Here is a 17,521-nt window from a genome sequence, read left to right as displayed (position 1 = left end):
TTTGTTTTTATTGTCTTTTGACATACAAATTCTTTATATTTTCATTAAATCCAATTTGTCTATTTGTTTTCTTTCATTGCCCATGCCTTTGGTGTTATATCCAAGAAATCAATGCCAAATCCAAAGTTGTGATTTTCCCCTATGTTTTCTTCTAAAAGTTGTAAAGTTTTAGATTTACACTTATGTCTTTGACTCATTCTGAGTTAATTTTTGTATATGGTGATGGGTAAGGGGCCAACTTTATGCTTTTGCATTGGATATCTAGTTTTTCTAGCACAATTTATGAAAAGACTGCCCTTTCCCCACTGAATGGTCTTGGTACCTTTGTCAAAAATCATTTGACCATACCTGAGAAACTCTTCCCTTTAAAAAACTTATTCTTAAATTTAAAAACTTATATATAGTAACATTTGTTCTTTATGTTCCTTATATATAGTAACATTTGTTCTATGGGTTTTAACAAATATAGAGAGTTTACATACCCACCATGACAATCAAGATAAAGAACAGTTTCATCTTTCTCCAAATTTCCCTTATGCTGTTGCTTTGTAGTCAATCTCTCCCTGCACGCCACCCACTGGCAATCACTTATCTATTTTCCATGATATAATGTAATATTACATAAATGTAACCACAGAGTATGATGTCTTTTGGATCTGGCTTTTTTCCCTTAGAATAACGCATTTGTTATACACCTATGTTGTTGTGGTGTGTATCAGTTGAATTATTGCCAAGCGTCTATCGATTTACCACAACATATCCATTCAATGGAGGGCATTTGGTTTGTCCATTTTTTGGCAATGATGAATAAAATGGTTATTCATGTGCAGGGTTTTTTTTTTATGAATATATATTTTTATTTTTCTTGAGGAAATAACTTAGAAGCAGCATCACTTCACCATATGTGAAGTATATGCTTAGTTTTACATAAAAATATGCCAAAATTGCTTTCCTAAATGGCTACACCATTTTACACTTCCACAAATGCATATATGAGAGTTCCATTTGCTGTGCATTGTTGTCAGCAGTTGGTATTGTCAGATTTTCTTTTTAATTTTAGGCAAAATAAAAAGTCAAGAGTTGTACCTTGAGGTGGTTTTAATATGTATTTCCCTAATGACAAATTAGGTTTGGCATCATTTAATGTGATGACCAGTCAGCCACATATCTTCTTTGATGAAATGTCTGCTCAAATCTTTTGTATGTTTTTTTAAACTGCAGGTTGTGTTTTCTTATTAAATTTAGAAGTTACATTTAGAAGTTCTTTATATATTCTGGATACAAATTCTTTGTTCAATATGTGACTCCCAAATCTTTTCCCCAGAACTGCCCTATCTTTTAATTCCCTTAAAAGTGTCTTTTACAGAAGGAAGTTTTAAATTTTGACATAGTTCAATTTATATATGTATGTGATGTGTGTGTGTGTGTGTGTGTGTGTATAACTAATTTGTCATGCACTGGAGGAGGAAGGATTTCTTTCTGCATCTGTAAACAAAAAGGTTTAGGAATAACTTGTGTCTACCTTTGACATCACAGAATCCTTGATTATAGCACACATAACTGCTTCCATTAACCATCTTCCCAAAGGAACTATATTATAATAAGTATTGTTTTACATTTCCAATAGTTTAAAACTGTAGCCAGATTTTATTTAAAAGCTTTTAAATAAAGATATTATCAAAATTGGTAAGATAGATATTTTAAGTGTCAATTTTGTGATATTAAGTATTGTGCCAAGTAGGGACGTTATGTTTTGAAGAATAATTTTATACGAGTGGCTCAGTGGGTTAAGCCTCTGCCTTCAGCTCAGGTCATGATCTCAGGGTCCTGGATCGAGCCCTGCATTGGGCTCTCTGCTCAGCAGGGAGCCTGCTTCCCCCTCTCTCTCTGCCTGCCTCTCTGCCTACTTTTATTCTCTCTGTCAAATAAATAAATAAAATCTTTTAAAATATAATAATTTTATAAAAAAAAGAATTGGAGGCTCACTTGAATTTTGTTATGCAGCCATTTGAACCCATTCTGATGTTTGGTTATGATATTTATGAGGTTGTATGAAGTAAAGATGACACATCAGCAGTTAAAAACATCGTTTTGTCTTTCACAAAATAAAATTGCACATAATCATGAATCCTATGACTTCCTCTGCAGGTCTGGATATCTTTTCTGATTTTTTGCCAAAAAAATAAGCTGCATAGCAAATTGGTTTTTTTTTTTTTTTTTAGTCTTAAAATGCAAACTTAAATCATCACCGCTCTAAGCTGGTGTGAGACTATGAATTCATCTCCCAAACACCATGCTTCTCCAGGGACAATCCCCACTGAAATCTTCCTGGTCCTTGTTCTCATTCTGTTCTCGTATCTGCCATGTGCTTCCTGAAGCGTATGGCATACGATTATAATTATGAGGATGTGTGAGGTATTTCTCTCCGGAAAGAATAATCTGGATCTTCTTTTACTATTTATTTTTACATTTTTTTGGTACAGTGGAATTTAACAATGCATTTAAAAAAAGCCTGTCGGTGAAAAAAAGTATTTTGGCATATCTAATTTATTGCGTTCCAGTACATGCAGTAGTATCAATAAATGGCTAAAACTGCCATATTATAAATAATATGATTTCTGCAAAAAGCTAATAAAATAAAACCCAGAAAATGCAGATCTTCAGGGTTTGCTTGGATGATTTGCCAATCTGCCCTTTAAATTGTCTTCATCACCCATGCCCTCCCCTCTCTCCCTAACCCCTAGTCCTGACCCAGGGAACACAACGTCTTGCTTTTATTTCTCTGGATCAAGCATGGGCAAACCTTCTGATTTTGACTCTCTTTAACAAGAGTGGGACTGTCTGGAATTTACAAAATAGTTGCATAGAATAGCGGCTGATAGTCCAATTATTAAAGGGCAAAGGACATCTAAATTTAGAGAAGGAAAAAATGCAAATGAACAATATACACAAGGCCAGACCTCCAATCATAAAGATAAAGACACAAACAAAAGAAGAAAATAAAAGGAAAAAAAAAATAAAAAGAGAGAGAGAGAGAAAGCTCTCAAAGTCGTTGATCAAAATAGAAATATCCTAAATCATCATTTTAATGCTTGTGGTTATAGGGTCACAAACAGCACTCTCTTTGTACCATTAGAGGATGTATGAATTGATACCATTTTCTTGAAAGCAAGTTGCTATATTGTGAAGAACCTTGAAAACATTCACATTCTTTGACCCAGTAAGCCTTTAAAAAGACTTTGCTAAGGAAATAATCAGAGATTTGCACAACTTTTCACAGATGGTCAGGGTGGCTTTATTTATAATAGTTTATTTTGGAAACTTCTTAATGTTAAATTAATGATGGCATAGCCATATGTTCAGATGCCATATAGCCATTTGGATCTTGATTTTAAAGGACTCAGAGACTACTTCAATATAATATTAAGTAAAAAATAAAGGATAAATATCTTTATTTGAAATATATATTAATATATTAAGTGAAAATATAATATTAATATATTAAGTGAAATATATTCTAATATTTATATTATATATATAATATAATATATATTAAGTGAAAAAATAAAGAATAAATATCTTCATTTGCATTGACTTTGAAATACACTGGAAAGAAGTACATCAAATATTAAAAGCAGTTATCTTAAGATGGAGAAATTATGAGTGATTTTAAGCTTTTTTTCCCCAACATCTCCTTTAAAAACTTGTATTAACTTTTTATCTGGACAATAAAGGTATCTAAAAAATAATTCTCAATACTAAGGGCGAAAAATGGAGATTTACACAGAGGATGTGGGAAGTTTAACACCCGACCAGGTTACAAAAGCAGATTTGTGACTTTGTAGTACCTCTCTAGGAATAAAAGCCTAGTTGTATCTCTCAGCTTCAGGACGCCCAGTCCAGACAATTCTTGAGGCTCTCTTTCCTTCCTTGGTCCCATGATTTCTAGGGGAAGTGTTTTATTATAAAAGTGGCAATGCTCATTGCCAAATATCCAAACAGTATGAAAGAATATAATGTCAGACCTGTAGTGTTCTATTTTCTTCCCCACAATTTTTTTCACGTCAAAAACATTGGAGTATAATTTGCATACAATAATACCAATATTTAGTGAACAGTTTCATGTTTTTTGATGAACGTGAGAATACAGGCCATTTTCATCACTCCCCACTGCGATTAGTGCCCTTTGCAATCCATTCCTTCTCAACCCCAGCTTCAACTCCAGGCAACCACTGATTTGCTTTCTGTCACTACAAATTAAGTTTTGCCTCTTGTAGGATTTTCTGGAAATGAAATCACAGGCATTTTTTTAGAATAACGTTTTGGAGATTCATCTATGTTACGAGTCACGGATTGGTAGCACTCCTTTATATAAAACTACATTATAATTTGTCTTCCCATTCATGTACTGATGGCCATTTTTAGATTCCAGTTTTTAACTCTTATGAATAAAACTGCTTTGACTCTCTCAACACAAGTATTTATATGTTGCTTTGGGGCAGTTGGTGGGTAAATATCTAGGAGTAAATTGCTCTGTTGCATGGCACACACACAAAAGCAAACTATTACTTGAAGGGGTGTTCTTTTTCCCATTCACATTAACAATGAGACAGAATAAGAGTTCTTCCTTCTCCATTCAACAGGGTCAGGGTTTTGTTTTATTTTGTCTTTTGGTGGGGGAAAGAATAAACTGGTATCTTTTGTAGTTTTAATCTATATTTCCTCATGAGTAAAGATAATAATAAACATCTTTTCTTGTTTTTACTGTCAATCAGCATATCTTCTTTTATAACCTGTCCAATTTTTTTTTTTTGCCTATTTTATTAATGGTTTATTTGTCTTCCTATTTTGGGCTGTAAGAATTCTTCAAGGATTACAAATAAAAATGCTTTGTCAGATACAGGATTTGTGAATCCTCTTTCCCGTCTGTTGCTTGTGTTTTAATTTTTTTCCCTTCATTTTCTATAGGATGTCTTTTGATGAACAGATGTTAAATTTTGATGAAGCCCAAATTATCAATATTTTTTCTTTGGATTGTGCTTTTGGTTTAGTATTTAAGTACTATCGGCCTATTTCAAGGTTAGAAATATTTTCCTCTATTTTCTTCTATAAATTTTATAATTTTAGCTTTTACATTTAAGTCTATATCCATTTGGAGTTTTTTAAAGGGGAGTATGGCAGAGTGTATTAGCTGGAGTTGCCATAGCAAAATACTGCAGACAGAGGGGCTTAAAGGACAGGGATTTATTTTCTCCTAGTTCTGGAGGCTGGAAGCCCAAGATGAAGGAGCCAGCATGGTCAGTTTCTGTTGAAGACTCGTTGTTGGCTTGTCGATGGCTGTCTTCTTCCTATGTCCTCACAGGGCAGGAGAGAGAAAACAAGCCTTCTGGTATCTCTTCTTACAAGGACGTTAATCCTACCATGACGGCCGTATGATCATGATCTTGTTTAGACTGAACCGTCTTCTGAAGGCTCCAAGGTCCCATCTCCACATACCATCACACTTGGATTATGACTTCATATGAATATTGCAGGGGGAGGAGGTGGACACAATTCAGTCCATGGCAGTGAGGTAAAGAGCTATTGGTTTTCCTCCTGAATGGGTATCCAGTCATTCCAGCACCATTTGTTTTTTGTTTTTGTTTTTTCATATTGAAATACCACAGCATATTAAAAAATAAATAAATTGGCCATATATGTGGTGTCTATTTTGAACTTTTCATTCTTTTCCAGTGATAGTTAGGTCTACCCTTATGTCAATATCACACTGTCTTGATTACTGTAGCTTTATAACAAGTATTAAAATTTGGCAGTAGAAATCCATCAGATATATTTTTTCTAAATTGTTTTAGCTTATGCTAGGTCTTTTGCCATTTTATTTTAGAATCAACTTGTCATTTAATTTAGACAAGTCATTTGGGATTGTTATTGAGATTACAATGAATCTATACATTGAGGAGAGAATTATTATCTTATGAATATAGTATCTTCCAATTCACAGATGTGGCATATATCTCCATTTATTTTGGTTTTCTTTAATTTCTCAGGCATATTTGTGGTTTTTCAATGTAAAGGTCTCACACACATTTTGTTAAAGCAGCCTATATATATTTCATATTTTTAAGACATTATTAGAGTTATTCAAAACATTTATGCACTACTTGTATATAAAATAAAATTGATTTTTTTTATACTGACCTTATATTCTGTAACCTCACTAAATTCACTTCTTAGTTCTAGTAGCTTTTTGTCGAGATTCTTTTAGATTTTTCCCTAATCTACTTAAGGGTAAGGAAGTTTAATTTTCATTGCTCTACACTATGGTTTTCCCACAGGCAATACTGTTGGAATGTAACTTATTCCAAAGTATTACACATGGTAAATTAGAGAGTTCCTGTATATCTGCTGACTCTCCAAGGAAATAGGCACCTAGTAACCCATAAAATTATGCTCCAAGCACCAGTTAGCATAAAGACAGCCATTCAGTATTTTCCCCTTATTTGTACTTCAGTTTTGCTGCACCAGTCCCATTTTCTTCTCAAATTCCTGACTCACGACAGGTAACACTGATTTTTAGTCTTAGATGCCAAGTTTCTAATGATCGTTCTAGCATTTGAATGCTCGCTTCTCCTAAGCTTTTTGCGTGACTTATCTCTCCTCATATTTCCAGTGTTTGGCTAAGAATATACCTTCACAGAATTCTCTAAGAATAGAGCTCTTTACAGGTAGGTAGAAGCTTCATTCAGCAAGTGGAAATAACACAGATTACATCATTTCTGAGGAAGAGGACATAATCGTGATTTCCTAAATGTCCATTAGAGACAGTACTGTGCCGTCTGCTGCTTTATAGTCACAAACTCAAACTCTCTAAATTTATATAGGAAGTAGTAAGTAAGTATTAATAAGAAGTATTCTTCTAATACAAAGAAGAAAACTAGAAGACAGAAGGGTCAAATGGCCCATGCTAAGTTATTAACAAGTGACAGAGCTATGACCTAAATCTCATTCTCTCATTCCCAGGGCAGGTAGGAGTGTGTGTATGTCAAGATGATTTTTAGATATTATTGTTTATTTTTTAAGAAGTTATCCTGACAAACAAAAAAATGTAGAAAAGAGCTCTCTCCTAAACCAATAAAACTAAACAAATACCAAAACAAAAATAAAACAGAAAAAACCTTGAGGATTACAGGACTTACCTACTCTGAGATATTTTATTTTTAATGTATCTTAAAATTATTTAAAAATTACGAAGATCATAGAAGACCAATGAATATTGACTGTCAGATAAGACAAGCTGCCTATCAGCTGGTTTGATATTTTGGTCGAGAATATCAATTTAATCACCTGTGGAGAGCTAATATGTTCCCCTTAAAGAATTTGGAGAAGCAAGAAATTGGGAAAAACTGGTGACAGGTACAAATGGAGCGAAAATTCTACATAACCACCAGAAAAGGAAAAGAAAAAAACTTTACTCATTATTTAAAATCCTGAGTAGGTGCCTTCTGAAATGAGGGAATAGACATGTAGCATTTGGAGGTTCCTCAAAAATTTAAAAATGGAAATGCCATATGATCCAATAATGCCACCACTGGGTATTAATCCAAAGAAAATAAAAACACTACGTCAAAAAGATACATGCACTCTTATATTTAAAACACCACTACTTATAATAACCAAGATGTAGAAGCAACCCAAAGGTCCATTCACAGATGATAGATGAGTAGAAAAAGAAAACGTGGTGTGTATGTCCACACACACACACACACACACACACACACCACTGCAATATTACTCAGCCATAAAAAAGAATGAAATCTTACCATCTGCAGCAAGATGGATGGACCTAGAGGGCATTACACTAAGTGAAATAAGTCAGACAGAGAAAGACAAATACCATATGACTTCCCTTATATATGGAATATAAAAACAAACAAACAAACAAATGAACAAACAAAAAACCTAAGCAGATGCATAAATACAGAGAACAAACTGGTGGCTGCCAGAAAGGAGGTAGTAGGGTAATTGGAGAAATAGGTGAAGGGAATTAACAAGTAAAAACTTCCAGTTATAAAATAAAATACGTGAGTCATGGAAGCGAAAAGTACAAGCTCAGGGAATATAGTCAATAATATTGTAATACCACTGTATAATGCTAAATGCTGACACATTTATCATGGGGAGCACTTAGTCATGCACAGAATTGTCAAATTATTGTATATCAATTCTATGTCAATAGTGAATATTTAAAAAATAGACAAAGAGGAATACCTAGGAGAAAAATCCAAAAAAGGGAATTCTGGATGTAATGTTATTACCTAATGAAAATAAACCATCCCTTTTTTCAAAAATATACTAACTTTTATGGATAGTAAAAAAAAAAAAAAAGTGTATCATAAACCTTATGTCAGCAAATAAATTTTTTAAATTTATTTTTTATTTTCAGCAAATAAGTTTTAATCCCTTTTTTATAACCATATAATTTAAAAAATAGTATATATGCCTAAAAATACTCATTTTCTTGAGAAAATTTTTATTTCCTAGTAGTTATCTAGACTATGATTACTATTATTATTGTCAGGATCTAGGCAGACTGAAAATAGACAGTTGAGTGAACTCATGGCCACTACAACACAGAATTGAAGGCTCTCAGAGAAATCAGCGTGGGAGATTGTTTAATATTACCTAGGCAAAAGGGTCCAGACTGGTAAAATTACTTCAGCTCAGCTCAGGTTTTTTCCCTCTACTTAAAATTTTAAAAGACATATGGCCTTGGCCTAACCTAGATGGATATTATTAGAACCTGACCTTGAATAAGTATTTAATGGTTTTGTAAGAACAAAGTTATGAAATTAAAATGGCTATATCGAGTACAACAAAACTTCACTATACTTGTCTTATGATGCCACAGATTCATTTTCAGAATGAATAAATCATGTTCCCAGTGGGAAGACTGATATATTAAACATCTCTTACATAGAATCCCCAAATCTAAGTAGGTCTTGTCTTGGATATGAGTGACAACAACATCACAAGGTCACTGCACAAAGACATCCATTTTTCTGCCTGAAGCTCATGTCTAAACTTGAGTCTGTAAATAATGATTATGAAACAAGCATTCATTTAAGACATTTATGGATTCCAACTGTATGCTATGACCAAGAAACCAATGTATTTGCTTTGACATACTCTATTTAAAATCTGCGTTGTGCATTTCATATATTATAGATTTGCCAACATTGCTTCAGTCACTCTGAGTTAACATTTACACTTAATTAATGTTATTAACATAGAAATCTGGATAAATGGATACTGAACTCACATACCTGCAACCTGAAAAGTAATATATCAACAATTTAATATAAAACTCCTTTTAAATTTTTTGCTTATTAAAAACTCACAAAAGTAATGCTAGTAAGGACATGTTGAATTTCACAGGAATCCTACTGCACTGAAATATTATAGGATAGACCAAAAATATAGTATTGTAATAATATCATAAAATTTATTGCAAGATTAAAATTATTCTGCATTTAGTGTGAGGTCAGTGTAAAAGACTGAACTGTTTTGAATAGGATAATTAAACTGTCATAAAATTGATACATTTTATTCATATTATTAACAAAAATATGAAGAAATTATGTATTTGGTGATTTCTACCCTTTCAAAAAACAGCGGTCCTCCTTGGGCACTAGTGGACAGAAGCTGTCCTTTAGGTTTCTATTTGTCACCCGCCTCCTGTGGTTGGCTGTGGCACTTGGAGCTTACCTTCCTGACTCAAAGGTAAACCACGTTGAGTCCCGTCCATATCTCCTCAGGGAGCTGAGGGGCCACATCACCAGTTTGACCTTGGCATTGTGGATATCCCAGAGATAGATATTCTCATGAGTGATCTGCATTGTGCATTCACCATAAATATCCAGATTTGGCGTAGGCATAAGATACACATTGAATCTCTCTGCAAAGAAAAAAGGAATGGAGCAAATTAAGTGGAAAGAGATCTGACTCTTGATGGTAGCACTGTCTTAATTTATATACCTACCTACAGCCTTTAGAAAGCATTACCCAGTCCCTTGGGAATACTGATACGCAATGCAAAACACTACTCTAAGAAAATGAGCTAATTAAAATGTTCTTACTCATTAGTTCATTCACTCACTCCTCTACATTTTGTGTTGCATGTATTTTCTATGAGGAGGAGGAAATGGTTAAACTGTACAATGGAAACATAAGGAAAAAAGCTAAGTGAGGTCTCTGCCCAAATAATGTTTACAGTCTGCTTCTTCACACAATCTTAAATGCATATCATATACCTAACTTCTGAAAGAAATGTCTTATTTAATTTAAGCAGGAATTTACTCAATGTTACCCTTGTGTTGTGAAGTATTTAATGTACACTTAGACTGACTCTCAAAATACACTGTGTCGACAGTCAAATTCAGCATTTGATAATCGCTAGTATTCATTATTTCTTTCCGTGGGACTTCAGATACTCTTAAGTAAGCAAAATAAAAATACATAGATAGCCATTTTCATTCTTGGAGATTCTAAAGCTAAAATTCCGATTATTAGACAATGATTCTAAACCATGCTTTATAATTTTTTGTGTATCTCAAAGTCTACTGCAAAATTTTGCAGCCCTTGATTTCCATTTAAATGGCTTAGATGCACTTTATAAACAGTAAGTTTAGTTCATAATTTCCAGGAAGCCAAGAACTTGGTACGACCTATAAAGTGTCCTATAGAATATTTTTAATTCCTAGCACTGTATTCATGGTTTATAGTAAATAATTAATAAATATTGGTTAACTATATGAATGAAATAAATATACCCCTTGAAAATATGCACTACAAGAATTGGGCAATTATTTAAAAAAATAAAGTCACAATAACCAAAAGTTTAAGAATTGCTGGCAGATACATCTTTGTGAGTTTGAATTTAATTGTGAATCATGTTTGAAATGCAGTGCTGTTGAATTAATGATTTTGAGAGGCATAATGGTGCAGCTGCAGTTGAAAAAGGATTGGTATGTTTAGGAATGTGCCATCATCCATCATAATGCCACGATCTTAAACACTGAATGTTTGCTGGTATTAAGCTGGAATTGTCTGTATCATAGAAAGAATCTTTTCTGTGGCAGGTAATTTGCAGAGTAATGCTTTGATGATGCAAAAAAAAATTCAGATTCTAAATGGGTTAAATTAAATCTAAGCACAATAGCTTGAAATACAGTAACCATAGAGACAATATTTATATTCAAGTGTCTAGATATTTTTGACCAAAATAATCTAGTGATTCAATTTTTTACTTAGATCATTGACCCATAAAACTAATATGTATATGGATTGAACATTCATTTCCTACAGAAAGGAAAGCAAGATAAGTTATATAGCTGAAGAAATGAAGAAAGATCACTGCCCCATTAATTATCTGCAATAAAAAGTATATATATATATATATTCTATAAATCTTAAAATTCTTGTATTCAGTCAAGTAAAATCTCAATATTTTGCATTAAAGACTTCACTCATATTGCCACCACAATTCCCACTCTAATGGTATTGCAGGTAGCCAAAGGGGCCTGATCTCATATAAGAGTGTGAATGAAAGTTGGACCCAACAGAGTGACTCACGCCTACAGATAATGCCTGATTAGAAATCTTCTTTTCTTTGGTCCAGACCCTTTTGGTCAAGACCCTTTTGCAGCTTTTATATTTGAAAGCAAACATATGTCAGTGGCATCTGTTGTGCACAGGTAAAACATTTGTTATACAAGTGGAACCTAAAACATTCCTTTAAATTCCTTCCTCTCCATCAGTTAGAGTCTGAAGATAGCAACCAAAGATCATTGCCAAAATGTCAGGAAATAACAATTCCTCTAAAATATTGAAATAAACATCAGTAGCCCTTTTAGTGTTGGTTAAGGCCACACTGACTCTTGATATTCACATCCACAGTTTCATATTGGGGTGGGGGAAGAACATGCAAAAAAAAAAAAACAAAAACAACCCTGACATCGAAGACCCTGTCCTCCAGATGGATGACACATGGTATATTACCCATAACCTAGGGGCTATTACAGAGGACTCAAAAGAACCATTGCTTTTTCACTAAAATGTCTGTGTGCTCTAATGTTAGCAGATAAAACCTAGAAAAAGTAAACAGAGAAAGAGTACAATCATCACCATGGACACTGGGGAAACAGAACTAAAAAACAGAAAAAGAATGAATTGGATTTAATAAGATTCATATGATGTAGGGTTCTCAATGTCAAAATCAGTGAAGTGCATTTACAAATACAAAGAAATTGGATCTTGCTCTGAGGGAGTCCTTCCAAGGGCCAGCTGTAGGCTATGTGAAGCAGGTGAAATATTATCTTCCAATCCTTCTTGCTACCTTCTGCTTTCCCAGTCTTACCTAGTAACTCACATTATCCCCTTCTTGCTATGGTTTGGAATGTTCCAACCTTCCTTTTGATACTGTTTCTATCCTCCTACAAAAGGAATTATGCTAAGAAATTTTATTTTCAATTTTTAAGTTTTTAAAAGCCATCTTATCCTAATGGCTAATTTCCAAGGATTTGAGAGTCAATTAAAAAGTAGACAAATTTAATCCAGCAGAGGATGAAGGCAGCTCAAGGTATCAAGTAAATTATTCTTTGATTTCACTGTCATGGAAAAAAATGTTTCTGCATTTGCTGTGAGTAAAGTATTTTATGTCCTTAATAATATGTTGCTTCTTTAAAATTTATTATGGCTTCCACTGGAAAGACCATTTCAATATGGAATAGCCAAAAATTGCTGCCCCAAAATGACTTTTTAAAATGTTTAACTTTGTAAAATACTTGTATGAAGCAGGTGTTTTAACTACTGTCTAATCATCTCTTATTGAATTAAATGTTCTAGTTTGTTCTACTAGAAGATTGCATCACTTTCAAAAGCATCCCTCATAGTTCCTCTAATGCCACTAATTCCTTGGCAATACTCTAAAAGGAGCTTTGCAAACCAGCACTTCTCAAAGTGTGGTCCCCAGTGAGGTAGCATCAACAACCTCTGGGAACAAGTAGAATGTGAATTGTCCAGCCCAGCCAGACCTACTGGAGCAGAAACAATAAAGGTGGAAGACTACCCAAGAATCTGTGCTTAAACAAGAACTCCAGGTAACTTTGATGCACATTAACTCTCTCAGCAGTAAAAAACAAAGGTAGGCTTTTAAATAAGAAAATAGTAGAACAAACCAGCACATTTAATTCAAAACTGTCCCTTAATCTTTTCTCAAATAAAGGAATGTTATTTCGTACACACACTGCCAAAGCAAGCCCAGAAACTAGCTGTTTAAATAATGATACTAAGGGGCACTGGATGGTTCAGTCAGTTAAGCTTCTGACTTCAGCTTAGGTCATGTTCTTGGGGTCCTGGGATTGAGTTCCATGTTAGGGTCCACACTCAGTGGGAGTCTGCTTGTCCGTCTCCCTCTGCCCCTTCTCTTCTCTTTGCTTGTGCTCTCTGTCTCTTAAAAAATAAAACCTTAAAAATATTTATTATATGCACCCAAAACCATAAGATACCTAGGAATAAACCTAACCAAAGAGGCAAAGAGTCTGTACTCAGAAAACTATAAAGTACTCACAAAAGCATACCTTTAAGTGGTTAAAACAACAGCAAGGTGAAATATTTGCAAAACTAATTGTCATGTCCAGCAAAGACGCTTACTATTATGGACTCTGCAGCTGTGTTTGTAAGGCCACTTCTACTCTATGGTTAGATGAGGAGGTCCAAAGGAATAGACCATGCAGAAGACCCGGGGCCAGAGATAAGGTGGCAACCACAAGAACAGTTTCAAGGCGACCACAAAACAGAGTTTGGTCAAATTGAGCTGGACAAAGTCTGGCAAGACAGGGTGGCTACCCTCAGAAGAAATGTCTTGGAAAAGGCAGAGTGAGACCCCGGTGATGGGTAGAGATTGAATGGGTCATCAGCCCGGAGAAGGACCAAACCTTCCTTTCTCAGCCAATGAGGTTTTACATAGATCTGGTTTGGGGTAGGAACAATCCAAATATAGCTATTGGCTGGAGCCTGACAGGTGGAGACAAGTGGAACACGGAGGGGTTGCAGGGAGTATCAGAGATGCGGTTTCTAACATGAAACAAAGCATTATCGAGTGAGTAGAAATCAATAAGCAGAACACATTGGATGGTGAGCTCTTCAACCAGTTTCTTAATAACTTCCATCTTCTACCAGTGCAGATAGAAAACTGGTTTTAAAGAAAGAGTCATACTAGAGACAAATGCATTTGATCCCTTATAATTAATTAGAGTCTTTTTAAAAATACAGGCTTTTGGAATTCATGTATGAAATAATTTTGTGCATCTAGCACATAGTGAACATTCAGTGCATTGTGACTACACGAACACAAAATGCATCTTTTGTATCTTAGTTACTTAGGATAAATTTGGGAAATGTGGACTGGATGCTTATTCATTCCTTTTTTTCAAAGAAGGCTTCTGGTCAGTTTTAATCGCCAGCTGATTGCGGAATACTCATGCTCCCTCTACGCATTCTATTTCTCCAGCTGGTTCAGAAGTTATGGACTTGAAGGCTGGGTTAAAAAAAAAAAAGGAACATGGAACTAAGGATTATGTCTAAATATTTGGAAACCAAGAGATCCATAAATATTAAAACCCATCAGGTGTTCCATGGGGAGAGGTTATAAATTAAATAGTAGTTTAACTTCAGGGAAGTTAACTTCAGGTAAGCGGGTGTGAGCTCCTACACTTTTTCTTTCTCTCCCTTTTAAAATCCACTGTATTACTGAACACTACATCAAAACCTAATGATATACTGTACAGTGGTTAACTGAATGTAATAATATAAATAAATAAATAAATTTTAAAAATCCAAGTGTAGCTCAAAAAGAGAAGGCCCATTAAAATAAAGGCATTCTCTAGTGCATGGGCAACCTCCCTCATGTTCTGAATTTCAATTCCGGACTCTTCCAGAAAGTACAAGCCTAAACCATTGTTGAAGTTCATTAATGAAAATCTGTAGGTATTATTAAATTAAATAACTTAAAGAAAATTCATAATTACATATAATATACATATAAAATAATTACATATATAAAGTTTGGTTTTGTAATGATTAGTAATAGCTATCAATAGTTGGCTAATTTATTTATAATTTGCATTTCACTTAGTGGTTTCTATCAACCAGTGATTCCATAAAGTAAAACTCACTGTATATACAACTTACTGTTCAAAAGAACTTCATTTATTTATTGATTTACAAAATAACTTTAAACATTTAAGTGAGATTTTTCTTACGGCAAGAGAATTCAACTCCCCTTTCCCCTAAGTGTCATGTAATCAGGAAAGTTACTATTTATGGAAAACATGTTTAAATTGAAATTTATTACCGCAGCTGGTTCATTAAAAGCTCTAAACTTGGTTGTCTTGTCAAATGTGGAAATGTATCTCGTCTCGTTGGTGATCTTGATGTTTTTAGCTGTCTGTCATGAGTAGTTCGCTGTAGCCTGTATCTTGCATCCTGCCCTCCGATTTATCACCGTGGAAACAGAAACCACGACCCCTCCAAACTCAAGCTGTCCCCTGAACTCTCTCACGCACTGCTGTGGTCTGCCAGCCTGGGCACGCTCCATCAGCAGGGGCAGGATGAGGGGTCCTTCTCCCAAGTGGCAGACACTCCAAACTCTTTGTTTCTCTCTTCTCTCATCGTGCTTGTGAGGGCATGTGTCCCTCCTTGCTGCCCTTCTCCTATGAAAGACCTTCAAAGACTTCTTCAATGAATTGTCCAGCCTGATCTTTAGAATTTCATGATGCTTTTAACCCATCATCCCCTGCTCTGGGGCTGCCGTACATTTTTGAGAGAGCAAGAAAGTCCCATTCTCTGCTCTTTTTAAAAAGTTATTGCATATCAATTCAAAACATAAAATTTTAATTTTAACACTGAATTACTACATAGTTCACTAAATATTATTTAGTCCCAGGATCATAGCCATTGGTCTAAAATTAAGCAGTAATGAATAAATCCACAGGAATCTGGTATTGGCTGTGGAGTATGGAATTTATTACTGAGGATTTATCTCAGTTTGGATTCTAGGTTCACCCCATTTTTCAATACAACTGCCTTGTTCTTAAGTTATATGAAGTACTAAAGAATTAAACAGAATGAGTATTACTAAGAAAATTTATGAGATGTTTCAAGATCATTCTGAACTTTATATTCTTATCTCTGAATTTCCCTAATATTAGGATATTGCAGGGGTCAGCCTTCAATTTCAGCAGCTTTAGAAATGGGGGCACATGAGGAAGCAGACATTTGCACATGTAGACATCCTGATATCTGTTTAATGCAGTTATACCAGCAGTGAAACAAAGCATGATTTATACTCATCAAAATGTGTGGAAGCCTTCAGGAATTCATTTCTACCATGGTACGGAAATTTGTCAAAATTTATATTATTATACTGTGGCAATAGTAAATTCAGTTGCCAGATGCCATCTGTTCATGGCCACTGCGAATTGGGATCCCTGCATTTCTTCAATGAATTGGCAGGGCTTAAAAATTTAAAGAAAAGATTTTTTAAAGTCGTATTTTTTAATCCCCTAGCCATTTATTAATTTTCTCTTTTTCTTTCTTTTAACAACAAAAAAATGACTGTTGACTGAATTTTATCTGCATTTCCAAATAAATCATGTTCACTCTAGTAAATAAAATATTTTTAAACATAAAATAAACTCAACTGCTATTTTACCTTACAGAGATCAACTCCATTAAAGTAATAGTTTATATTCATAATGCAAATATATTCACATACAGTGGTGATTAAACTAAATACAAAGTATTGAACCATCTATATTGTACTCATTGTTGTATAAGAATTTTCAGATGCTGTTAAATATTCCTTGGGGGTATAATTTTTAACAAATACATTATATTCCACTGTATACTATGCCATATTTTATTTAATAATTATCTACTTGAATATTAAGGTTAAGCTAACTTTTGTCTAACATAAATTAAACTTCAGTAAAATAATCAATTTTAGCTCAATTTGCAAAATAATTCCGTAATTTCATATTCAGTCATAGGGTTTACTTTATTCTTATATAAAGTATGTACTTTATATAAATATACTTTATATAAGTATACTTATATAAAGTATATATATAAGTATTATTATATATAAAGTATAAGCTTGTAAACTTTATATAAGTATACTTATATAAACTTTATAAACCTTTATAAAGTATAAACTTTACAAAAGTATACTTACATAAAGTATAAACTTATATAAAGTTTTGGATCACTTTAATATCCTTAATTATTAATTTATGCTGGACATTAAAATCTGAATCATTAGATTAAATGCCATAAACTCTTTTACAAATCAGACAATGCCAAATTGATTTCCAGAAGTTCCTTACCCATATATATTCCAATTAAAATATCTATTTTATATATTCATTTATATAAATGTCCTTTGCCAGAATTTTTTTAAAAC

General features: G+C 33.7%; 1 protein-coding gene across 1 annotated transcript in view; it reads right to left on the bottom strand.

The window, feature by feature from the left end:
• DOK6 (docking protein 6) overlaps window positions 1-17,521 on the bottom strand; it is a 378,753-nt gene that overhangs the window by 144,029 nt on the left and 217,203 nt on the right. Inside the window, exon 5 of the mRNA XM_045085209.1 lies at window positions 9,766-9,955. Within this exon, the coding sequence (XP_044941144.1) occupies window positions 9,766-9,955 (190 nt within the window). The remainder of the gene's footprint in view (window positions 1-9,765; window positions 9,956-17,521) is intronic.

This window comes from Mustela putorius, unplaced genomic scaffold (genome assembly GCF_011764305.1).
Source record: "Mustela putorius furo isolate JIRA1106 unplaced genomic scaffold, ASM1176430v1.1 tig00000835_pilon_pilon_pilon, whole genome shotgun sequence".
Classification (NCBI taxonomy): Eukaryota; Metazoa; Chordata; class Mammalia; order Carnivora; family Mustelidae; genus Mustela; species Mustela putorius.
The sequence above is the reverse complement of the archived record's forward strand: the minus strand, read 5'-3'. Positions and strand labels throughout refer to the sequence as shown.